The 25,515-nt window shown below is 36.5% G+C and overlaps 2 protein-coding genes and 1 pseudogene across 6 annotated transcripts; 2 read left to right on the forward strand and 1 right to left on the reverse strand.

Annotated features, from left to right (window-relative positions):
• Window positions 1-679: 679 nt before the first annotated feature.
• On the forward strand, window positions 680-7,345 carry LOC147401195 (protein NRT1/ PTR FAMILY 2.8-like; annotated as a pseudogene).
• A 1,255-nt stretch (window positions 7,346-8,600) lies between these two features.
• LOC147401196 (5'-AMP-activated protein kinase-like protein) lies at window positions 8,601-20,433 on the forward strand. 2 transcript variants are annotated; one of them, XM_086442375.1, is made up of 8 exons: window positions 8,601-9,559; window positions 9,848-9,999; window positions 13,499-13,690; window positions 13,780-13,994; window positions 16,231-16,355; window positions 16,446-16,593; window positions 19,892-19,960; window positions 20,069-20,433. In XM_086442375.1, the coding sequence occupies exons 1-8, from the start codon at window positions 8,955-8,957 to the stop codon at window positions 20,162-20,164; spliced, it is 1,602 nt and encodes a 533-aa protein (XP_086298501.1). In that variant the 5' UTR covers window positions 8,601-8,954; the 3' UTR covers window positions 20,165-20,433. The 2 variants fall into 2 exon arrangements, with proteins under 2 accessions (XP_086298501.1, XP_086298499.1); XM_086442373.1 differs by having other exon boundaries at window positions 8,608-9,559; window positions 16,210-16,355; window positions 20,069-20,427.
• A 905-nt stretch (window positions 20,434-21,338) lies between these two features.
• On the reverse strand, window positions 21,339-24,913 carry LOC147401197 (Regulator of chromosome condensation (RCC1) family protein). Of its 4 annotated transcripts, XM_086442376.1 has the most exons (7): window positions 24,496-24,910; window positions 24,263-24,421; window positions 23,575-23,745; window positions 22,687-22,818; window positions 22,469-22,585; window positions 21,856-21,954; window positions 21,339-21,749 (listed from the first exon to the last, which is right to left on the reverse strand). In XM_086442376.1, exons 1-7 carry the CDS (start codon window positions 24,875-24,877, stop codon window positions 21,556-21,558), a joined length of 1,254 nt encoding a protein of 417 aa, XP_086298502.1. In that variant the 5' UTR covers window positions 24,878-24,910; the 3' UTR covers window positions 21,339-21,555. The 4 variants fall into 4 exon arrangements, with proteins under 4 accessions (XP_086298502.1, XP_086298505.1, XP_086298503.1 ...); XM_086442379.1 differs by lacking the exon at window positions 23,575-23,745 and having other exon boundaries at window positions 24,496-24,913; XM_086442377.1 differs by lacking the exon at window positions 22,687-22,818 and having other exon boundaries at window positions 24,496-24,913.
• Window positions 24,914-25,515: the final 602 nt, after the last annotated feature.

Genomic DNA, 25,515 nt, shown 5'->3' on the forward strand with positions numbered 1-25,515 from the left:
TAACATTTGGACTAGGAGATATAACTTGCAGCATTGCTGGGTGCATTCCTTTCCGATGCTTATTTAGGAAGGTTTTAGAAATTGTTATGTGATTCTTTGTGCTCATTTTTGGTAAGTCCGTTAGTATTAGTCAGTCTGAACTCACTAAAAGTAAAACATCCATGACATTTTGTAGACCCTGTAGAAACCACACATTCCTATTGGTTTACGTGTATTGAAGGGCATTCCAAATGCCTTTAATACGTATGGACTAATAGAAAAGTGAGGTTTCTGGTCATCTCCAAAACCACACTTGACATTTTCCCCAAAAAAGAGAAACCAAAAGTGGTAACTTTGGCTTTTAACCCATTTTTCACTTGTAGCTTTTGTCATCACTAGATGCTCTTATGACTCAAAAAATGAGGATGGAGCTAGTGAAAGTACCATAAACTTATTTTAAATAAGAGAAAACTTGGTTATGAAGAAATATGATTCGTTTAGTTGACCCAAATTATTTGAGATAAGGCTTTGTTGTTGTTTGTAGACATGTTTTTAACTTTGAAAAGTGTTTTTAGTAGTTGGGAAGTAAAAATCCATCCCAACCCAAAGTTGCCTTTGTCTTATACCCAATAGTAATAACTCTAAGTTTAGAAGAAAAAAAAAAAAAAGGGTTGTTGCCTTTTAACAAGGTATGGTGATCATGGCCCTCACTATAGCTATCCCCAATCTGAGACCACTACCTTGTCAACAAAGAATCTGGTGTGAGCAACCAAAAAAGTGGTAGCTCGACATTCTCTTCACTAGTCTTGGATTGCTCATTCTAGGTGGGGGCGGCATCAGACCGTGCAACATTGCATTCGGTGTGGATCAGTTTGACACTATAACTGAAAAGGGGAGTAACAACACATATAGATGCATATTATCATAGCTTATACTCTCTTCTTCAATCATCTCTCTTACTACTTCTATTTTTGTAACGATTTCCTTTATTTTTCTTTCTATAACTGTAAAGATTGCCTACGATTCCCTCTTATAAGAATTCTATATATACAAGACAATACAACCAACATTGGCACAGGATTCAAATCCAAAACTTTCTTTGTCAATTTGTGACATTTTATGGTATCAGAGCCACATTGGGAAAATGTATTTCTTTAGCTTTTCAAGACATCATTTTTCTCTTCTTCCTTTTTTTCTTAAGCTATCCATTAATAGTTTTATCATCATTCCCTATCAACAGCATCACCAACTTCATCTCTGTGAAGTTGGATGATTCAAACTACCTTGTTTTGGAAAGATCATTTTGAATCCATTCTCATTTCCACAGACCTCTTCTGTTATATTGATGGAACCAAACCTGCACCACCTACAAACATATCACCACAACTGATAACACCCAAATCACAAACCCATATTACATAACTTGATGTAAAACTGACCAATATGTGAAAAGTTGCACCAATGCAACACTTATAGATGGGATTTCTGCCCAAATCCTTGGATCCAAAACTTCCTATGAAATATGAGAAAGTCTTAAAAATAGTTTCACGCAACAATCCCTAGCTAGGAAGTCTTTTCTCTGCAATCAACTATACCGCATACATAAATGATCTTTCATAGTCCATGAGTAACTCCAAAAACTAAAATTTATTGTTGACTCTCTCACGGCAATAAACGAACCAGTGTCCAACTCTAATTTAGTAACCTATACACTGAATGGTCTGGGGATCTGAATACAGTTATTTCATAACCACCATGGAAAATAGGGTAGAACCACCCTCCTTTAATGAGCTTCGTGCTTGAGCTCTTAGCTATGAACAATGGCTTTTACATGAAGTCAAACGACTATCTCAATCTACTACCAATAATGGGAACGCAACAACCTTTTACACAAATCAAAATCAGCCATGTAATCAAGAATTTCATAACTGACAAAGGAACAACAACAATCCCATCAAATCCTTCAATCTAAATGGTAATCATACTTTCCACCAAGATATCAATCATTCTTCTAATGGGAACAAATAGAACCATGGCCGGAATGACTACCAATCAAGGGACTCCTCTTTTTCTCATTGCCAGATTTTCAATTGGGGCAAATCACACTACTGCCAAATGCTACTTTTAATTTAGTCATTCTCGCAACAACAACAACTTCCCTCAAGCATTTGCAGAACTACATCTTTCTCCACATCAGAATCATGCACCTTCTCATGATCAATACCATGCTCTCTGGATTCTTGATTCGGGAGTTACTAGTCACATGACCTTTGACACATCCTTGATTCAACAATCCCAGGAATTTGATAGTACTGAACAAGGCATAATCGATGATGGTAAGGGTCTCTTGATCTTTAAATCTGGTAACTCTTTGCTCCATACTATGAAGAGTACATTTTTATTAGATATTCTTTTAGTACCCAAGATTACTCAAAATCTTTTTTCAGTTGGATGATTTACAAAAGATAATAACCGTGATTTCGCAAATATGTTGTCTCAATTCATTACTCAACTAAACAATAGTTTTGCAATGATAGTCATCGCTCCACCACTTATTATGTCTTTTTAGGACCTAATATCATCTCATGAGTTTCTAAGAAACAACCTATTGTCTCTCAATCCAGCACGGAAGCTAAATATAAAGCCATAACTTTGATTGCAAGTGAGCTCATCCGGTTGCCTAATCTTCTACATGATCTAGGCATCAAACTTCATCTACCTCTTACCCTTTTTGTGATAATATGAACGCTATCCACTTAGCAACTAATCCAATCTTTCATACCTGAACCAAACACATTGAAGTAAACTATCACTTTATACGTGAACTAGTCACAAAAGAATTCTGTAAAACCCCGAATTTTCAATTCGTATCTCGAGAAAAAAAAGTAGTAGAATTTTAAGAAAATCTTGAAAGTGGGACTTAAGAGTAAAATTTTAGGATGTTTCTGATCATTTTTAATAGAATCTGACCTCACCATTGAATTCAAAATGATTGAAAAACATACGTTAGCCTATAAGCACGCTTAAATGCGAGTCCGAATATAAAATTACAAAATCCTCGATTATCGGGTCGGACCAGGCTAAAATAGTGACTTGTTGGTAGAAAAAGAATTGTTAAGATTTGATTATACCATTGGGTTCGTAATGAAAAATTATTAAACATTAACTATTTATTTGTCATTTTTGGAGATCAGGAAGTCAAATTATCGTCAAAAATGAAAACGACATCAAGTTTATGGGTCACCTCAGGTAAAAAATGTAAATTTTTGATTAAGACATAATTTATAGAAATTGACTATACCATTAGATTCGGAATGAAAAATTAGGCAAAATAGAGTATTCATTTGTCAGTTTTGGAGTCCGGATGGTCAAGTTATCATCGATCGAAATAATTGACAAAATATCGAATTCGTCTCAAATTTTATATAAATAAAATTTTTAAATTTTTTTTATATTTATTCATCTTCTCCAACTCGTCCAAAACAGCCAACGAAATAAAACGAATTTTCTTCGATTTCTTCCGATCTTCCACCTCAGATTCCTCGTAAACGGTCTACTTTTGACGATCGCCGTAGAAGAGAAAAAAATCCACAGCTTCGACATCTACAAAACTCACCAAAGAACTCTTCATTTCATCTTCTCTTTCACCCGATTTCATCAAAAATCAGTCGTATTTATATACGAAAATTTTAAAACTTTGACCTCGAATTTCGTCCGTTTCGAGGTCAAACCGTCTTCCGACGCAGAAGGGAGAAACGTCCGCAGCCTCATTATTTATATAACCCACCCAAATTCCTTCCATTTTCTTATCTTTTTTCACCCCGTATAGTAAAAAATCAGCCATATTTTTATACGGAGATTTCTTAACTTCGACCTCGATTTTCATCCATTTCGGGGTCAAACCATCCTTAGCTGCAGAAGGGAGAAAGTACCACCACATCGAGATCTTCGAAACCACCAGGTCGGTTTCGAAAATCAGCTGCTTCAAAATTTGGTCCATCTCGATTTCCGTGCCGATCGCCTCGATTTTCGCAAACGTACTTCGATCATTTCGCCTAGAGATAGTAAGGAACTCTTAATTTTTATTAGTAATCGTAGATTGTGAAAATTGCATTTAAGATTTTATCAAAAAAATTTTGATATATTTTCAAAATATAGAATTCTTTTGTTATTTCAAAATTCACGCCAGAAATTGCATGTTTGATATGTTTAATTGTAATTTTTAACAAATTATACGTGGGTAGAATATTTTAATGGGTTATTTCCATAAATTGGGTTTTGTGCACTGCTCGGATCCCCTTTTGATACAAAAATTTGTATTCTTTTTCAATATTATTGACAAAAATAAATTCTATAGTTGAAAAATATGATTTAATATTCAATGAACTAATATTGAGTTGATGAATATAAAAAAATAGATATTTTATTGAAGAGATTGAAAATTGTAAAAATAAAAAAAAGGGTATGAAACGGTAAAATGTCAGAGTCACACTCGAGGGGTGATGTCTGCATTTTACATTCTTATGTTGTGTGTAGATTGGTGAACAGATATCTAGGGATAATATTGTTGGTTGCATGTTTATTTAAATTTTTGTTAGCGCGAGGCACTGTTTACTTTTCCATTATGTTATTTATTTTAGGCCGGGTGGCCACACTTGCATGGTAGGAAACTAGATATCCATTCTCAACCTTGTATTGTTAATTTCTCTTTTATTTTCAAATGAAAGTAATATATATATATATATATATGAAGCTATTTTGTGAGCTGTTAAAGAGTCTGTGAATGTTTGAAGGGATAGTGCGTCATATCATCCGGAGTGGTGTACTATCCTGGGATGTACAGTAGGGACCACCAATCTCATACGTGGTATGGGACGCGTATGAGAGTGGAGTCACAACTGGAATCCAGGTTATTCCTCTCTATCTTTACCAGTGAACTTGTAATGTAAAGGTGGTCGTATACGAATGGTTTGTATATTTGGGAATCATATGTACGCCTGATAGGCATAGACGAAGATGATTAGTCAGTGATCATTAACAATCTATAGTAGTCGAACGTTCTGACACATCGAAAAGAGACCCATTACTTACGGTCACGTTAAATGGCCAGCCTGAGCCGGATAAATGGTCAACCAAGCGTGGTAAACAGCGACCAACCACAAAATCAGGAACTAAAAGTCAGAGAAGAATTGTAACATCATGTCCTGACTAGGAGCGATCCAGTCGTGAATCCCAACTCTCTAATTCCAATACTCCACCATTGTGTATTATGTATATGTTGCTTTACTTTGATATATAAAATGAAATGCATGTTTAATGTTTTCATTTGATCAATTATATTTGTACATAAAGAAAATGGTATAGTGAGTACTGTTGATTGATGTAATGTCAGTTTTAAAATGTTTAGTTGCTCATCCCTAGCTATATGTACCAGTTAATCGTAGTTTATTCTGTAAAATTTTGTATATTTTAAAATGATCCAGTATGTTTATTCGTTCATGCTAGGAGGGGTTATTGGTAGAAATTGTTTGTTTCCATACTGGGTAACCATTGTTACTCACCCTTTCCTTCTCTATTTTTTAGTCTCAGATTCAGAATTTAGTGAGACATGTATAGAGTACGAGTGAGAATCATCTGGTAGACAGTCAGAGTTCGTCACTTGGTGAGTATTGGGGTTATTACCCCTAGTGGTGTCGATTTGTCCAAAAAATATTATAGATTTTGTTCTGAGCGATAAGACTTATGTTAGAGTAAGAAATTTTCGTATAATCCTGTATTATAATTTTTTTTCCGCACTCTGATTTATCGTACGTATATAGGCTTCCGCCAGTATTATATTTTGTTTGTTATATGCAGGATTGTATGTCGTTTATCAGGTGCAGGTTGAACGCCTTGGAATGCTAACATAAACAGAGAAGACTATGCCGAAATTTCGAGATACCACCTAGTACCTCGAGATCTGACATAGGGATTTTGTGTTAGCGTTTGGCGGAGCGCCACAACTTCATTCATATTCGATTCATCAACACTAGCAGTCAGATAGCTGACATCTTCACCAAAGGTTTCCCAGGTCATGCCTTTAGATTGTCCATGATTTTCTCTTATAATAATTCTATATATACAAGACAATACAACCAACATTGGCACAGGATTCAAATCCAAAATTTTCTTTGTCAATTTGTGACATTTTAGGGAGAAAAAAAGCTGAGACCTTCTACAATTGGTACTACTGGAACTTCACGATTGCCCTATTGTTTGCCCTACAATTGTCGTCTACATTCAAAACAACATAAGTTGGGTTTTAGGTCTCGTTATTCCAGTCGTGTGTATCGTTGCCCCCATTTTAGTTTTCTTATTTGGTAGACACATTTATATTTATGTCAAGCCAAAAGGAAAGCGTCTTCGTTGACATAACTAAGGTCATTGTGGTTGCGCATCGTAAGCGACATCTCACGACAGGGCCATCTTGCAAGTATTCCCTATACGACCCTCCCTCAAAAGAGTCGGTCCCCACAGGCCCGAAGCTACCTCACACCAATTAGTTCACACTCCTCGATAAAGCCGCGCTTGTCACAAACATGGATGTATTCAATAACCAACGCTTGCCACTGAATGAATGGAGACTCTACAGTGTAGAACAAGTCGAATTGTTAAAAATTTTATTAGGTCTAGTACTCGTTTGGGTATCGGGGATTAGTTTTTTAATTGTGATGGACCAACAAGGCAGCTTCGACGTACTTCAAGCGATGCAAACAGACACACGATTCATAAGAAATTTCCATGCCCCATCAGGTTCCATGGGTGTGACATCAACGTTTGCACTCTTGATATGGATACCCATTTACATGTATATAATCTTCCCCTTTTCGTAGAAAATTACCAAGAAGGATATAAGAATAACGTTGCGACATAGGCTTATAGCCGACATTCTAATGTCTATCACTTGCATGCTAACTGCTGGTTTCTTTGAGGGAAGACGATGAGCTTTAGCCTTGAAGTATCAATCCTTCATTGCGCCCATGTCTTTCGTACGGCTCTTACCACAATTTGCACTTTCGGGTTTGACATAAGCCTTATTGTGTACCATGATCATGGAATTCTTCAACATTTAGTTGCCACAAAACATGAGAACTATTGTGAATTCTTTGTTCTTTCTAAGCATAGCTACTACAAGTTATATAAACTCATTTGTCATCAATATGGTTCACAAGGTAGGTGAAAGGATGGAAAGCCAAGATGGTTAGGCGGTCATGATCTCAACATGAACAAACTTGATAACTATTACTATTGTATTGCAGCGTTAAGGGGACTCAATTGCATATATTTTATTTCTTTTGCTAGCCGTTATGTGATAATGGTCATGTAGGTAAAGGGAAGGACATTCAATTGAAGTTACTTGCCAACAAAAGATCGTCATTTGATGATAGCAAAGATGAGTAGGCTATGTTGTTTTAGATTATCTCGAACATATGTTGTTTTAGGATCATAACGACAAATTTTCTTACATAATTACAATGTACTTAATTAGTATAATGCACGCGTGATGCTGCAAGAGAACATTAGCAACTTTGATGAATCTTACAGGTTTGTTATTTGTTTTCGACGTAATAAAGGCTAATTCAATGAAATTACATTAATGCTCATCTTCGGCGATGAGAACAAATAGAATTGAATAGGTTTAATGGATTCAAAGTGAGAAAGATATTAGAGGAAATTATAACGATACTCTTCATTGATGATAAGAAAGAGAAGAGTTGAAAGGGTTTAATAGATTCGAAGTGGAAAGTGTTTAACATGACGACACATAAAAGAGAGAAAGGTTGAAGGTACATTGTCTATGATTCCCTACCATATAACTCAAATCAGTTGTGAACGTGAAGTGAGTGTGGGGGTGCCTAAGTTCAAAAGTATCTTAGGGTGCACAGTATTTTTGGAAGCTCGTCCATTTCTTTTTATTTTACCAATTATGTCACCACTTAGTTGTAACAAGTACCAACATTTTAGGGACAATGATCGTGGAGGATTGTTTTTCCAAAATATTTTCAAAAAAGGCCACCCATAAGTAATACGGATCATAAAGGACAAACAGTATAAAAAATTATACTCTCGAAAGTTTTTTGGATTTTTTCATAAAATACTTGAAATACCACTTTTTAATTACTTCAGTGAAACCATCTTCAAAACCGTCTCTTTCGAATCAATTTTTATATTTTTTTATCAAATACCCCTCCATTCTTAAATATTTGGGATACTTCGATGACTTAAAACTAATGATTGTCCCTTTGGCCTTGGTCTATTATTATCACTACAAAAAGCACTTTTATTTATTTTTTCTTATAAAATGAATCATCTTCAATCTATTGAATGATATCGATGATTGATAGTGATGGTGATGTGATCATTATCACCATCAACACCATGATCATTATTATCATTCAATGTCATTGTCATCATAATAATCACAATCATAATCATCATGACCACATCAGCACCATCCCCATCATTACATTATCATCATTGTCATCATCATAATGATTTAGACATTAAACCCTTAGAGACCAAGGTCAAGGAGTATGCCATCAATTTCACATGATACCATCATAGGAGCTAGTGTGGCAATAGAAGCTTTTGTGCATTTTTCCCCCTAATTTAGTTATTACTGTGTAAAGACACGTGTATGATACTAACCTTCCATTTTGGTCCACCCATGAGATTCCCTTTCACGTCTTGTCTCTCTAACACCCATTTCACCTTAAAACGACAAATCTCACAAAACTCCGACCCTATTTCCCCGCCCAAATACCTAATAAAAACAGTTTCGTTTCAATATTTGTCATTTGAGTTTCGTTTCGTTTCTCTTTGTAGATTGTTTGTTCGTTCCTTCACTTCGCCTTCTCTTCTTATCTTTTTCTTTTATATATTTATTATTATTATAAAAGTCTTGAGCTCCAAGTGTTTGAAGAAATGCGGGAAAGATGGTTTTGTTCATAGGTGCTTCAAATCACTTCGTAATCTCGTCTCCTTTGATTCAAAATCGCTCTAACTTCTTCTCTCTGGCCTTCATGATTCATCCCAGTAGAAAAAAATCTTGTTCGTTTGATCTGTTTATGGTAAATGAGAGGAGGAGTTTAAGGTGTCCAGTTCTCTTGTTTCAGAGTAGTTCTTGTTTTGGTTTATCTCAGAAGAGAAGGAGAAGGAGGAGTAAAGGTGAGGAGGTTGAAGGAGATTTTGCTTTAGAGGCAGAAATCTTGGAATTTATGCAGAAATCTAAGAACCCTAATGTTTTTCCGAGCAAGGAAGAGTTGGTTGATGCGGGAAGGATGGATTTAGTGGAGGGAATTGTGAAACAAGGGGGCTGGCTTTCTCTGGGTTGGAATTTAAATGAGGAAGTAGAGGTGGTTCAAAAAGATGAGATTTTGAATTCGAAAATGCGCGAAGAAGTCAATGACGATGATTGTAGAATCTTTCAACAAAGATTTGATGGTGGTAATGGAGACAGTAGCTCTTTGGTGGGGAATGAAATTGAGAGTTCTTCGAATACTAGCTCTTCTTATCCACCTTCGTCTTCATCTTCGGCCTGGTAAATGCGACCCTTCTAACAATTTTTTGATATTGATTTATTTATGGTTTCCAATCATCTTGGTATGCTTTAAACATGGTTTAAAATATCGGAATTTATCTGTCTATATGTATCGGTATTGACCAAGACCAATACAAAAGATTGAATGTTTCAAGAATGTATTGGTTTGTATCGAATGTATTGGCCGGTATTGTATCAGTTTTTTCATTAAGTGAAACATTCAATCGATAAGATCTTTTAAACCTTGACTTCGAATACTGAATTACTTGGGTGATTCTTTTTCTTTAGGAGAGTGGAGGATGCAGGGATTGAGGGTATATTGAGTCGTCTGGAGAAAGAAAGGAATCTGTTGTATGGTCTTGACTTGAAAGAGAATGAAAGTAAAGATCTTGTCTTGAGGAATGACGACGAAGATGATTGGCAAATTAGAAATTCAGCGGGTAAGTTTTTTTTTTTTTCCCTTTTAATAAGTGAGTAAGTTATTTTAGTTTTTGGCTGTTACAATTTGGATGGTATTTTTTTAAGACTCTGTGAGCTACTGTGAATGAATATCAGTATTATATAGGTCTATGTTTCCATGATCTTTTGACTCCCACACTAAAGTATGACATGAAATATTGTGAAAATTGATTCTCCCGTGTCATCCCTAGTGATTTCAATTTCAGGGTTTTGATATATTGATCTTTTTGTGACTTCATATTTTTAAAATCTAATCTGTGGAATTTAAATTTCTAACCTTTTTTCACAATAAGGTAAATAACCATCATGGTTATTACATATTAATTTGCAGAAGAGTAAGCTTTTTGGGGTAGGAGAGGTGACCGATATTCATTTGATGGCAACCACGTTGGGATGTGGACATGATACCCTTCCCACGTCATATTTGGGATTACCGTTGGGAGCACCATATAATAGTATCAAAATCTGGGATGGTGTGATTGAGAGGTTGGAGAAAAGGTTGAGTAGGTGGAAGGCCAATTATCTGTCGAAAGGAGGGAAGGTTACGCTGATCAAGAGCACTTTAACGAGTATTCCGGTTTATGTCCTATCGCTGTTCACGCTCCCGAGATCTGTCGAAATTAGAATGGAAAGGCTTATGAAGGATTTTTTGTGGAATGACAGGATGGGCAAGAGAAAGTATCATTTGGTCAGATGGAAAGTGGTCTGCACGCCTAAGAAGAATGGGGGTCTGGGCATAAAGGGGCTTAGATTAGCCAATAGAGCTCTATTAGGAAAATGGCTTTGGAGATTCGGTGAAGAAAGGAGTAGTTTGTGGAGGAAGGTTATTAGGGCCAAGTACGGGGAAAAAATGTTAGGCTGGTATAGCGGCGAGGCTAAAGATCCTTATGGGTGCAGTGTCTGGAAATGGGTTCTGAAAGGGATGGAAGATTTCAAGAGAGGGATAAGATTCAAAGTGGGATTGGGAGATAGGATTAGATTCTGGGAGGATAGTTGGTGTGGCACATCGCCTTTGGCAGTCCAATTCCCGTCTTTGTACACTTGTTCAATCAACAAGAACCGCTCTATCCAGCAGTGTTTGGTTGGCAATGAGTCTGGTCCTACTTGGGATTTGGGGTTCAGAAGAAATTTTAATGATTGGGAGCTAACCGAGGTGACATCTTTCCTTGATCTTATGTATACAGTTCATCTCAATGACAACGAACAGGATAAGTGGGAGTGGACAATGGCTAAAGATTCGAGATTCTCTGTTAGGTCTTTCTATAAGTGGCTTTCTTCTAATGTAGAGAGTTCCTTGGTGGGATTAATTAATTGGTCCAGGCTAGTCCCTTTTAAAGTATCTTTTTTCGTTTGGTTGGCTTCTCTTAGTAGGATTCTCACGTTGGATAATTTGATTGTGCGAGGTTGGATCATTCCCAACTGTTGTCCCCTTTGCATGAGTGATGCGGAATCTGTTGATCATTTATTAATCCATTGCTCTTTTTCTTTTGACATTTGGTCGACTTTTCTTGGTCTTTTCAGTTTTAACTGGGTCCTTCCTCGTAAGTTCTCCTTGGTGTTAGTAGAATGGACCAGTAACGCTTTCCATACCAGGAAAAAAATCCTTTGGGATATGCTTCCCTCGGCTATCACTTGGGGGATCTGGAACGAGCGAAACAATAGAGTGTTCAATAACAAAAGTAGCAACTCTCATGCAGGTTTCTTGGAGATCTTGGGTTTATTATACCTTTGGTCAAAGCAGAACATAGAGTTTACAGGAACTTCATTTGATGATTTTGTTTTTAGATGGCACTCCTTGTGTAATGATTAGTGTTGTTTTTCTTTTTTTGCTTTTCTTTGAGGCTCTCTCGGCCTCTTTGTTTCTTGTCTCTCCTCTTTGATCAATATATTATACTTTTCAAAAAAAAAAAACCATCATGGTTGATAGAGCGGTCGGCTGTTAACTGACTGGTCGTAGGTTCAAATCCTACTTGGGGAGAATTTATAGTTATCGCTTTTCTGACCCTCATATTACATTGACCCTTTATCCTTTTTTTCTAAACTAGCAGAATCGTGGGACATCAAAAGTGGGAAGTTGATTGTTGGAAATGTCTTCCTCACTCTCGTATAGGTGAACTTGGTTCGTTCAATTCTTAGGGAGAAGAAGGATCCACTGGGAATGAATGGGAAGACTGGAGTAGTATCTTCATTAGCCGGAAGGAATTAGTCTCCACTAGCGTCATTCGAAGAACGAACAAGAAAAGGGTTACTGTTTAGGTAGGATAGATGGATGTGGTCCAATGGCTAAAGCTCTGCCAGCTTCTTGTAGACTGGCAGTCTCCGAGTTTTTTTTTGGTGGGATGGTAGAGTTTTTCTTCGCCACTAGTGGCAACGAAGTTATTGGTAATTAGCAAGGGGGAAGGAACCACTCATTCATTCAGTGCCTGCGGTGAGGCGCGACCCACAACTTTGAAGGGGGTGCTTGCTGTAGCCCTATTTTAGTAGACTAGGCTTGGTTAAGCTATTTAAGTAGGCTCGCTTCTAATCTAAGTAGGCCAGAACATGACTACACTCCACCTGATATCAGTAGTGACGTCAGTTAAGCCATCATGGTTGATAGTAATATTTTAGAGATTGGTATTCTTGTACTTGGTTATCTATATATATATATATATATATATATATATATACGCATACATACACATTAGAGTTTGGCCGTGCCTACAACATAGGCATCCTCTTTGGGGTTTAGGGGGTGAAAGAGGAAAAACAATAAATTTGGAAGGGTATTATTGGAAAAAAATTTAAGAGGAAAAGCAATTGGAAGGGTATTATTATTTTTTGTATGTGTGTAGCTTTTATAACTCTTTGTATGGTCATCTCGTCCGTACGTTTTAATAAGGATCTTTCACTTAGCAAAAAAAAAATTATAGCTGTGTTTTTGGAAAGGGGTAGACGAGAAAAGACAATAAAGTTGGGATGTTCTTGTGAAGGGGAAGAAGAGAGAAGATAAAGGGGGAGGGACTTGATGGGGTATAAATCTTGAGACAAAGGAGTGGGGTCAACATTTGTGTTCTATTATATATATACATATATACATATATAGACACCAGAGTTCGCCTGTGTGTGCGGCACAAACATTTTCTTTGGGGTTAAAGGGGTAAAAGAGGAAAGATGGTAAAGTTAGAGGGGGTGTTATTGAAAAAGAGGGAGGGGGAGGAGTGGAAAGACAATAAAGTTGAAACGGTTAAGAGGAAAGGAAACTGTAGTTGGAGCAGGATCTACCATTGTGTTTTATTATATAGAGATATATAGCCTTGGAAAAAGAAGTGTTGTAAGTAGGCATTCTGGTTTGGTGGCATTCAAATTGTAATTGCAGTGGCATGTGTCTATATACTTCTCATTTTAAACTTCTTTCAGACAATTTTCTTTTTAAAGTTCTTTTTGACAAAGAGTCATTTCAAAACTTAACATGCAGTATTAGTTTTCTGTAAAAGACAGTTGCCGATAGTGAAAGAGGCAGCAGACCAACGTCACCAAGCCCTTGTAAAGACTCGTTCAATGATTCTAGTGGAATGCATTTAAGGAGTGAATCTTTTTCGGAGCTTGATTTTACAGGAAGCCCACTTAAGCCGGATATGTGGAGAAAATGGAGCATTCAAAGGTCGGGCTTTTCAGACACTGAATTTGAAGGTATTCCACCTTAGAGTCTTAGGTGACATTTTTCAATTCAAATACTTGAGTTCACTTACTCTTCTTGTCATGCTTAATGTTTGGTGTAGCTGCGGAAATTGGAGAATGTGTTGCTAATAATGATGAGATGTCAGCAAAGGCTGCAAATGAAAAGAGAAATATAAGGGCAGATCTTAACTTTGGTAATAAAGAGAATAACCATGACCAGATAAGATCCCGCCTTCAGCACCTGGAGCTAGAGCTTGCTTCAGTACTTCACTTAATACGAACTCAAAGTCAAACTCATGTAGATGTCTCAAATAAGGTTAGAATCTGATTCCTGTTACTAAGTTTATATGACTTCTACTGTGGAATTTGTTGATTCTAAATGCTGCAATTTTCTGCTCAAATATTTACGGTCGTCCTTTTGTTTTATCTAGATGTAATCAATGTTATTACCAAAAAAAAAAAAAATACTGAATTCCATGCATGAATCATGGGTGAATCATATCATAAAGTTGTGAATCATATGAATCTTGCTTTGCATTTGGTGGAGATTTAGTGTGTTAGCATACCTGTGCTATGTCTTCTGACTCTTTTAGCTATATACAATGGCCTAACTTTCTTTTCTTTCTGCCAATAAAAAACTTTTGTTTTTCTTCCTACTTTGAATTCAAAGAATTCACTACAAATTCCTAGAAGATTTAAATAAAGAAACCCTAGAATCCTTTCTTATTACTTTGATTACAAGGAATTTTGAGTAGTTTTCTTCTCCTCTCCTTATGACCTTTATTTTCTTCTTGTGAAAAAGTCCTTTGGTATAAACACCAATAATTAATGTTGCATTGCTTTTTATATATACAGTGGAAAAACTTGAAATATAATTTTATATGATGACACATGGTAGATTTGGGCATTTTTTTATATATATTATTCATGATTCTTCTCAATTCATGAAAAGGTCTGTTGGACCGTTCCTTTAGATTCTAGACTTCCAATCTACTAAAAGACTCAAAACTACATAAAAAAAAATTGGGATCAAAATCAACTCAAAATAACCTTAAGGATATTCATTCTGCAAAGCACCCAACTCATCAAAATGATGGAACACCCCTCCCTGGTTGAGGTATTAAAGAAAGTCCAAATATATTGGTCAGAGGTCTTTCCATAATGTCATATGAAGCTCGATATAATCTCTGTTGTTTGCAGCATCTGAGGGGAGAGGAACTGTTTAAAAGAAAAACCATGCTTTGATCTATCTAATTCTCTATTGTCTGGATGATATGCCTCACGGGAGAGGGAGGACTTTGGACTCTTCTGGATGATAAGCCACACAGGAGAGGGAAAGCATGGGGAGCATGCCAATATGTAGATCAGAGGTTTTCCCATAATGAACTTGAACAACCTCTTGTCAGCACTTCTTTTTGTTGAGTTGACACACTCAACGTTTCATCAAGCATGTTTCTACTAAGATGATGCCTTATGCCATGCTTTTATACTATTATTCATGGTCCTGGGGTATTTGTATGAATTCTTTCATCTTCTGCTCTCTCATTTGGAACTAGAGAGAAAAATAAATAAAAATTCGAATGTACCTTCTTTATCCCTGCCTTGAAATTGCGTGTTCATCATCACTACTATAGAAAGCTGTTGAAAAGTCATCCTGCCTGGGTGTCATTTTCCTGTCAAGCTCAATAATTGTTTCTAGACCTTCATCTTTCACTGGCTCGTTTAACTGCCTCTATTGTTTTCCGCTTTAGATTATGAAAGTCTTCTGCCTCATAGTGGGGTTAAAAAAAAGAAGTCAACGATCCATGCTTGTTTCAAATATTGTTAGTGTCATTTCCCCCATCTTTTAATTGAATTGGTCTTGAGTTACTCCAAAAGATGGAGTTTTAGTGATAATTGGTAGAAAAATAAATTTGGGATTGTGTGATGCCTGGTGCTGTTGAAGTTGACTAGGACTTCAATTCTTGTTATGAACTTATCAGGTTTCAAATGTCTTCAACATAATCTAATAATGAGAAGAAGGAAAAAAAATTGAAATTTCTAAAAGTTTATGCTTAGGGTTTTGTATGATTGCATGGGGTGAGAGGGGAAGGGGGAATAGATGGCAAAATGGTTTCCCAGGAAAATGGTGTATGATTGTGAACTTCCATAAGAAAATCATTTAATTAGGAAAGTGATATTTCCCTCTTGGAAAGAATACATGCCCCCCCCCCCCCCCCCCCCCCCCAAAAAAAAAAAAAAAAAAAAAAAAAAACTAAAAACCAACTCTCTTATTGAAATTTTCACAGGCGCAATCAAACTCCAGAATTCATTTTCCTTTGAAAATGTTTCTCTGGTGTAATTATTCATACAGACCCTTAGTTCATGTGTGCAATGTGCCTTGAAAGTAGGCAGAAGAGTATGGCTTGTAAGAGAAACTCATACATCATGCCTTGTCAACAATGTGACAAAATGGTGTTATTTCTGTCATACTTGGAATGGTTTACTTTGTGGAATTTAGACAGCAATTTCTGTTCCATATTGTTTGTCAGGATAATCAAAACTCATCACAGGAGTTGCATAAGCTTTATGATGCTTGGGAGTTCCAGGAGACTGAAATCATGAATGCCCGAGCTAAATTGCGGTCAACACGTGTAAAGTTGGCTGTATCAGAAGGCAAGATGGCTCTGGCGATCACGTATGCATCTCTCTTGACATTTTGATGCTGCATGCCTCTATGCTTGTCATTAGCCATTGGCCATGTCTCCTTCTTACCCTCCTTTTGCAGTGAGGCACAAAAGACATTGGAAGCAAAACAGAAGAAGCTTGATGATGCTCGAAAGGTTCTACACATCCTCCGGACTGCTTGCATAGTTTGGCCTAACTCAGCCTCGGAGGTTCTGTTAGTTGGATCATTTGATGGATGGACTAGTCAGGTTTGAGTTAACCTTGAAATAGTCAATGATTTGGATTTTATGTTACCAAAGTTCCCTACTGGTTTAGTACTTTAAGCTAGGAAGGCTATTGTTGTGTGGGGAAGTTACCTTCATTGAAGCAATGGATAACTTAGTTATGCAGTGACACCCAATTCTTTATGCTTTTGTGAATATTTTAAGCTCATAGTCAATCTCATCCATTTTTTAGAAGATGATACTTACCAAATCACTTTTCTTGATAAGTATTGTCACACCTTGAAATTCCAGCACAAATCCCCATGATTTTGTATTATAATCTCAAGGTGTGAGACGAGTCCCAACACAATAATAAATTACAATAACAAAGAAACAATCATAATTATATTTAATTAATCCTAATTCATTATAATTTTCTTAACTTATATCTAATGACCACCCACAAAAAAATCTCTTAAGATACTCACCAAACACACCATGAAGACTTTCTACTTTTGATTTAAAAGTGTTAGATCCTCAAGGTCACCTGCTTTTGAAGCTGGAAAAGGGGAGGGGGGGGGGGGGTGGTTGAGGAACAAGGGAATTACTCAATAGAAATTCATCTTTCAAACATATAGCTATAACATACACGATTAATTATTCTAAACATTAAAACATGCAAGTTTTTCAATAATAATTATCTAGCAATTGAAATCTTACTAAGCTTGATAAGACATCAATTAATCATTTTGAACAAAAATTTAAATAATTATTATTCAATTCTATCCCAATGAAAAAATGTATAATACAAGCATGGCAGTATAATTGATAAGAGAATCAAGATTCACGACTGATATACACCTCAGTCAAAGTATCTGATTGTCCCGATACTTAATTGGTGTGGAACCCCACAGTTTTTTCCTGATTTTGTGGCAAGTTGGTTAAACCACATTTGGGTAGCTATTTATCCGGTTCAGGTTGACCATTGACCAAGATCCTTAAACAATGATCAATTATGTTGGTTATTTGTTTGAGGACTGCAGACTTGTGATCACTAACAAGCCCAGGAGAAACTACTTTCGTCTAAAAGCCAATCTGGCATACAATGTGACCCCTGAACAATCTCTACCTTATACAAAGACCGCCTTTACCACAAATTCTTCAGTAAAATAGAAGGGAATTTCCCGAGTTTCACATGTGATACTATTCTCGAAGGTGTCCCATACCACCAAGTAGGGGCGAAGCCAACATTTTCTTTTAGTGGGGGTAAACTTATAGTTCATTGGAGGGGGAGGGGGCAAAAATTGGAGGGAGATGAGGGAGTGGGGGCAACAGGGTCAAATAGGGCATGTCAGTAATTCAAAATGCAGGGGTATCTCAAATTTAAGCATAAATTCAAGGATATCTAAAATGCCCAAAAAAGTTGAGTGGGGGCAATTGCCCCCAATGTCTCCTTACTAGCTCAGCCCCTATCACCAAGGAGATTAGATATCTCAGGTATTAACCCTAGAGTAAATAGTCGCTTCCGGAATACATAGCTACTTCTCCAACAGCTGTTGTAAGCTTGAAATGGTGGTTTGATTTCACCTGAACGAGAAATTGTTTGGTGGTTCTCGAAGTTCTTGACCTTAGGTGTTGTTTCTTCTCTGCCCCAACTCTCAAAACTAGCTCTAAGTTGAGCTAAATTGAGGTTGCAGGTTTTCTGTTAAAGTAAAAACATGCGAGTGAAGATGTTGGGTTTGAGAGGAAGCTGAAACAGAAATTCTGTTTTGTTTCCATTTGTTTTAAGTTTTATGTTATTTTGTGTTTATTATTTAATATTCTACATCACATGGGACCCACTTAGGTCGACGTGTTAAGATTCTAACACCTTACTTGTGACTCAACACAGCTGGTGAGTCACATGCTTTGCACAAATTACAAGATCACTCGGTTTTACAAACCAATAATTTTTCTAATGTTCCAACTTCAACGGATTTAGATCCGATTTTTAGGTTCTTATAGTCAATTTTCAATGACGGTTGAAATTGTGGGCTCAGTTTATTCTAAAACTTTTTATATAAAAATTTTCTTTTTCAAACTTCTGGTTGCACGTATTTCAAGGGTTTCCTACGTTTTCTGTTTGAGTTCAGACTTAAGTGTTCTTACAGTCTAAACTATGTTTCTCGATGCTTCTGATCTTAATGATGAATTCCATTTACCCTAAAAACCTTCCCACCACAATTTGGACATTTAATCATTTGATCATTCATAGTAATTGACTAATGCTCCTCAAGATACATAATGATTTTCAGGTCATTACAAGCAGATACTTAAAAAAGGCAGTACTCATCCTTCTTTGCACTAATAATATTGGAAGCTCTACAAACATCCACTTGGTTTAAAGGCCTTTGATTCAGCGACAATTATATTTTCAAGAACATGTGGATTTCATCATTACCATAACCCAAAATTTCAAGAACATAATTATTTGCAATACAATTCCATGTCAAAGTCTATGCATTTGAACTTGACCAATGAGAGTGTGCCCACGAATGATTAGCAACTCACATGAGCATGAAATGGTTCTTAGCTTGCATTTATGTGTTCCATTACTTTTCATCCGTAATCCACATGTTCCAATAAGTTTGTCAGCTATGCTTTTGGGATCCCATTTGTGATGCCATATGTTTTTCATTTTTTCCCTTTTAGTTGCATGAACTTCAGCTTGCATTTGTGTCACTGTTGTTCTAGGGCATAAAATGGGTTTGATTTTATCCGAAATCCAAGTGATCAGAATTTAGCAGGTTTGATTCCTTGGAGTATATCCGAATAAAAAAAGGGTCAAATATGGGCTGATGTCCCTTGACCCGAGTCGGATATGGATCCATCCCTATATCCTCCTGGATCCGAATGATATATTGCTTTGAAAATTATAGTTTTATGTTTTTCAAGATTTCTTTCTTTTAGTACTTTAATAAACATGAAGTCTTATAAAATGGAATTGTATAGCAATTAGAAAAGAAATACAACAAAAAAATGTTGAACAGTTCAAAATTATCCGACCCTAATTCGGTCGAGTCTGATCCAGATACGGGTTCAGTAAAGGCAAAATGGTTCGGATATGGTTGTAGCTAATAGGATCTGGATAAAAATCGTGTCTGGATATGGATAAACTCAGATCTGGCCCGAACCCCGACCCATTTTAAGCTTATGTGGTCCAGCGAAATTTCGAATTATTTTTCATTGAAACTGTCCTTAGTTCTTTGTATCTTTTTTTCTCTTCCTTGCTTGGATGACATGGAATTTTTCTAATGTCTATGGGTTGCAAATGACTAGTTTAAACTGTTGTCATGCATTGCAGAGAAGGATGGAGAGATCGAGTTCAGGCATCTTTTCATTGTACCTGAAGCTGTATCCTGGTCGGTATGAGGTAAGCTGTTGATTGTTTCTTATCAGTTTGCATTGCGATTGCAAATACTTGGTGTTTCTGTTTTAACTATGAACATATCTGAGAATAATAAATTTGGTGATCAAGCAGATTAAATTCATAGTGGACGGCATATGGATGGTTGATCCCCTACGTCCAATTGTACGCAACAATGGGTATGAAAATAATCTCCTCATCATGTCTTAAACAAACAGAATGACCAAGATTGTTAACGGAAATTCTTTTGTAAACATCATTTGTAATGGCATGTAGATGACTGGTCCTCCTCAATGACCTATATTGTACAAAGCAGTGGGTATGGGAGTAATTCATTTGATGCACTCCTCGGTGCTTGTAACAGGAATTCTTTCACTTTTTTTTGTACGCATTAGATCCTAATACTTTTCTTCTTCGATCATTCATTTTTTATACAAATTTTAATCTTCTATCATGACCAATTGAATCTCCTCAACCCATCATTGTTTGTTTTTAATCCCATTTTGGGTAAAGCTGGCTCCCTATTCTATATTTGATGTCCTCAGTTTGGCCAAACTTGGGCATCAAAATGTGGTGGTTTCATCAATCTTCCAGCTCAACAGAATGCTCCACCTGTTACTTTCAAGGAAAATTACTTAATGCACCCATCGGCAGGACTTCTTTCTATATGCACCCCCAATTTTGGGGGTATCTTAATGGCCTGGTTGGTAAAATAGTTCTTTCTTTATGCCCCCTTACCCCTTTAGAATGTCAAACTCAAATCATCAAGATAGACAATTTAAATTGTTGAGATCAACCATTTAAATCATTGATTTTGATGGTTTGAATTGTCAATCTCATTGATTCGAGCGTCAAGATTGGCGATTTATAATGGTTTTGTGAAAGGTCGATCTCAATGATTGACCTAAATTCCCCTGCCCCCACTACCTATTGTAGAGGTTGATGAATGAAGGTGAGTTAACTCCATCATCCATGTAGTGTTGGAGGTGATGGGATTTTTTAGGGAAAAATCCAGGGTTTTGAAATGTAAAATCAAGTATTGCCACAAAAAAAAAAAAAAAGGAAAATACAAAAGTTTTTACTTCAAGGGTAGAAAATGATTTTAAAAAAAAAAATCAATAATTTTGACGAAGGGGTGAAAGGAAATTTTAGTCATGATCTATTAGCCTGTCTAAGGAGAAACGGTCAATGTGAGGTATGTTAGCTCACAACAAGTTTGAAAACTGGGGCATATCAAACACATATCAAAACCCATATGGGCATGTGAAAATTACCCAAAAATTGATAACACACTCTTCAGAGATCTATATGCTAAATGATCCTACACAATTTCTTAACTGTACTCTGATAAAAAAAATTGTAATCAAGTTTAAGACAGGAGCAATTTGGAGTGCCAATTCCGGCTAATTAGAATATAACTTAGATTATACTTTGTCCCAGAGATTACAGTGGCAGTTATTATCCTTCAAAAATAAATTACTATTGTACAATATTGCAAGGTAGAAAGAGCTCTGAGGGATTGCAGTGGAAGAATTGAAAGCCATGCCAGCATGAAATAATCAACCATTGCGACAATGGGATTTGATCTCGATAAGGATAAATCAAGTTTGAGAAGGTCGACGAATTGCTTCAATTGCAAAAGTAAACCCACTTCCACAGTATATGATGAATCGGCCGTGATCGTGTGGAATCCCATCACCTAGGCTTACTAACATGGGGTTTATTTGATCACACGTGTTTCCCAATCCCAGTTGTCCATGTTCGCCCCAACCCCATGTCATTATCTGTCCGTTCTCTGCAATTATGATACAAAATGCTTATGATAAGTGACAGCAGACAGCATGAAACTTGAAATGCATATTTCCCCCATAACAATAAAAGAAACGAAAATTACGACTTGCCTGTTACGAGAGCAGAGTGTTCGGCTCCAGCTGCAATGTGGATGACCTTTTGCCCATTAAGACCAGGTACAGTCTGCAGGATCGTTGCTCCGCTATTATCTGGACATGTTGAAATACCTCAAATCATTCAATTAGATGCATTGAAGTAGACAAATTGACAAATCAGCTATAATCTACATAATGCAGTTGATCTAGTATGAATTTTTCAGTCAACTTGCAAACTCAATGCTAGTTTTGGGATAAAAATAAGGGCCTTGGTTGTTCCGTTGGGTGGTAACTTTAGTCTAACCCACAAACAAAGGCTTCGTTTACATTTAAAATAGTATAATTTTACTAAACAGAAAGTCCCATTTGTGATGAAACTGTGTTTCTATAAGTTAACATATGTGAGATACTTCCCGGATACCCATGTTAGTCACCACTCCAAACCACGAGTATTCTTAATCATGATGAGAACCCTCACGTGTGTATAATTTGTAAAAATGATGGACTGGAGATACGTGAAAGACAAGCATTAATCTATTTTGACCATCATATATAATTCCTACAATCAACAATGGAAAACCAGGACTACACGTCGGGAACACCACTTATAGGTAATATGGAAACTTACCATCTGAACCTTGGCACGGAGTACTTTGAATAGAGGAACTCTGCTCAAAGCCCAGTTTTGGAGGATCACTAAGCATCCCATGGTGGGAACCACCAAGCATAAACAAATCCCCGTCATCTGTGTAAGATACCAAAAAATGCTAGTTAACTAGCCACACACCACCATTAATTTGGAATACGGGAAAACATGGACAAGTTGGGAAGTTATGTTTTATCCACCTGTTAATATTAAAGCATGATTCCATCCAAGAGCAACTTGGGTGAACTTCATAGGTGAAGATAACATCTGGGGAAAGTAAACATCTGAAGTGCCACTAAACCCTCTGCCCCAAGTGTACAGATGCCCATCAACTGATGCAATGGTATCACAAGACTTTATTATGAATTAAATGAAAGCAAATATAGGTAAGACCTTTAATCATTTTTTAATTTTTTATCAGTAAACCTGTTTTTAACAAGTTCAGTAACTCGATGCTGGCGGGATTTGAACCTAGGTCTCTGGTATCATCACCCAAAGACTTTACTAACTAAGCTAGCTGGCACCTGCAAGACCTTTAATTGTTTTTTGCAAAATGCAACCCCACCAAATCATTGATCCAGATAATCAAATGGTAGGCCACAACCTAAATTAAGACATAACTTGAAAAGCAGATTGAAAAGGCATTTATATAATTGCCAATGTAGGGCATTTCTTTCCAGGAAAAACTGAGTCACCCATCCCACTTCAAAATTTCGCTAGAACCCTCTCCTTTGGATTAAACATGGTATCTCTAGGGAGGTATCCCAAATATTAACCAAAGAGTAATGATATGAAATAAACACAAAAAGTGACGTGTCATATTATGAGGCCTCCAAAACTTTGAAGCAGCCTGGCCTCGTCATAGTCGGACTCTTTCTTCCCCATTAGTTATTGCTCATGTCCAGAGGTTAAAATCCTTCACATGGCTGATGTTCTTGGCTATGCCCAACTGGAAAGATTTGTTCATGGATTCACTGATTATGAGTTGGTGAGTTAAAAATTTGTGCTCTCGTAATGCGTTTATTCACAAATAAAATATAAGTTTTAGCATTATTTCCACATTGCAAGAAACTATCTTACGAACTCACCCGTCAGTGCTGCACTATGATCTCCATTTGCATTGATGGTAACTATGTCAACATCGTCAAATCCCAAAATAATTTGAGGGGTATTGAAAGATTTCTTAATCCTATCCTTGGAAACACCCAGTTGACCACGTTTTCCTGAACCAAATCCATAAATTGAATCTCCTGAACGATCTGCATAAAAGTGATCCCAATGCTTTCATACTTGAGACAACTGAGAGTAAAGCAGCCATTATAGAGACCAACGAAGTAACAAAAGAAAGAAATGAAGGATTACACAAAAAGCAAAGATTCCCAAATAAGTTAAAAAAAAATCTTAACATAGCTCAGCCAAAACATAATTTTCTACTTTGTTAATCTTTGAACTACGGGTTCGAGTTGTTTAGAAGAATCATGGTTCAGCATACCCTTTATCACATTCCACTCGCAATTCTCTCTCAAATTTTCATTACCACTCTTCAATTAGACCCTTCAACTATCTCCTATAGAGCATCAACTAGTGTTCCAAAATCCCATATTCAAAATCACAAACTACATAAATTAGCTCAACTAGTTCTTCTCCCTTGGAGATGGTTCTATCCATCCCTATGGGTTTACTTTAACTATGCCACTATACAAGAATCCCAAAATAAATAAACCAAACAATATGAATTAACATTGGGTTTTAGTTCTACCATACATATTTTTTTACCTTTTAGTAGAACTAGTGTATGACGCATCCCACATGATATCTGTTTAACAAACTTAGATCCCAAAAACAAAACTTCAACAGGTAAGCAATGTGATTGGTAATCTCCATGCCCAAGTTGCCCAAATGAACCATCCCCACAAGTGAAAAGTCTTCCACTATCTAAAAAAAATTAAATTAAATCATTAAAAAAATAAAACTTTGAATGGAAAAAAAAAAAAAAAAAAAAATTTGACCTGAAACAAATCCAGAGTGATTCCATCCAGCAGAGACATGAGATATAATAAATCTGTCCAAGAAGTTTACAGGCTTTGGGTAGAAGCAATTTTCCATCAACCCATGACCCAGTTGGCCACTTGTGCCTCTCCCCCATGTCAGAACCTTTCCATCATTATTTCCGGTCAGGGCAATAACATGGGCACCCCCACAAGCCAGCAGAGTAATAGGTGTTGTTGGGGCAGCAAAAGCAAGAGCGGGCAGCAATTGAGGGAGGTGTTCGTCCTGGTTCTTGGTGGTTCCCAGCTGCCCGTCCGTACCAGCTCCCCAACTCCAAACCCCTCCACCTCCACCACCATGTACGCTGCTTTCTTCTTTTTCTTCTCTCTCTTTTTCTTCCATGGATTTCAGGAAAAATACACAAGGTTGTACGTATCTAAGTTTCAGTTTGATTGATCATAGCGGTTTCGAGATAACCTAGAGATGTTCTTGGTTCTTTTATGGCCGTTGGATGGGTCTAAATTGTCCAATCTGATAAATCTTGATTTCTTAGACGGCCTGATCTAAATTGATTAGTTGTAGGGCTGCAAGTTGGGCGGGTAACCTGGTTCAACCCGATTGATGGGCGAGCCTAGGTTGGATTGGGTTATATGAAAAATGAGTTGAGTCTAGGCTAGGAAATCTCAACCCGAATTCAATTCGGGTTGGGGCTCTGGGCAACGCAACTCAACTTGAATCGATGCTATTATTTGCGTATAATTTTTAATTTTTTTAATTTAAATATTAGTTTTTTCTTTCTAAATATATTTGTAAAATTAAAAGAAAAAAATTATAATATAAAAATTAATGGATTTGAAGGTTGTATGCAAATTTATTTATTAGTGATATTGTTTTTTATATTGTATTTATTTTTTAAGATATAAGATAAAATTTATATGTTAATCAAAATGAAAATAGACTTGTTCAATGAGTCAAATCTGTCCAAAATTACTTAATTTGGACTAACCCGAACTCAATTCAATTTTAGAAGTTCAATCTTG

Source organism: Akebia trifoliata, chromosome 5 (assembly GCF_017979445.1).
Source record: "Akebia trifoliata isolate Shusen 1 chromosome 5, ASM1797944v1, whole genome shotgun sequence".
Lineage (NCBI taxonomy): Eukaryota > Viridiplantae > Streptophyta > Magnoliopsida > Ranunculales > Lardizabalaceae > Akebia > Akebia trifoliata.

Excerpts from the sequence above, each read along its gene's own strand:
- LOC147401197 (XM_086442376.1), bottom strand. The coding sequence starts at position 24,877 with ATGGAAGAAAAAGAGAGAGAAGAAAAAGAAGAAAGCAGCGTACATGGT. Across the intron at positions 24,422-24,495 it reads TCACTCTGGATTTGTTTCAG|ATAGTGGAAGACTTTTCACT; the intron begins GTCAAATTTTTT and ends AATTTTTTTTAG. Across the intron at positions 21,750-21,855 it reads ACACTCTGCTCTCGTAACAG|AGAACGGACAGATAATGACA; the intron begins GCAAGTCGTAAT and ends TCATAATTGCAG.
- LOC147401196 (XM_086442373.1), top strand. The coding sequence starts at position 8,955 with ATGGTTTTGTTCATAGGTGCTTCAAATCACTTCGTAATCTCGTCTCCT. Across the intron at positions 10,000-13,498 it reads GCAAATTAGAAATTCAGCGG|TTGCCGATAGTGAAAGAGGC; the intron begins GTAAGTTTTTTT and ends TGTAAAAGACAG. Across the intron at positions 19,961-20,068 it reads TGTATCCTGGTCGGTATGAG|ATTAAATTCATAGTGGACGG; the intron begins GTAAGCTGTTGA and ends GTGATCAAGCAG.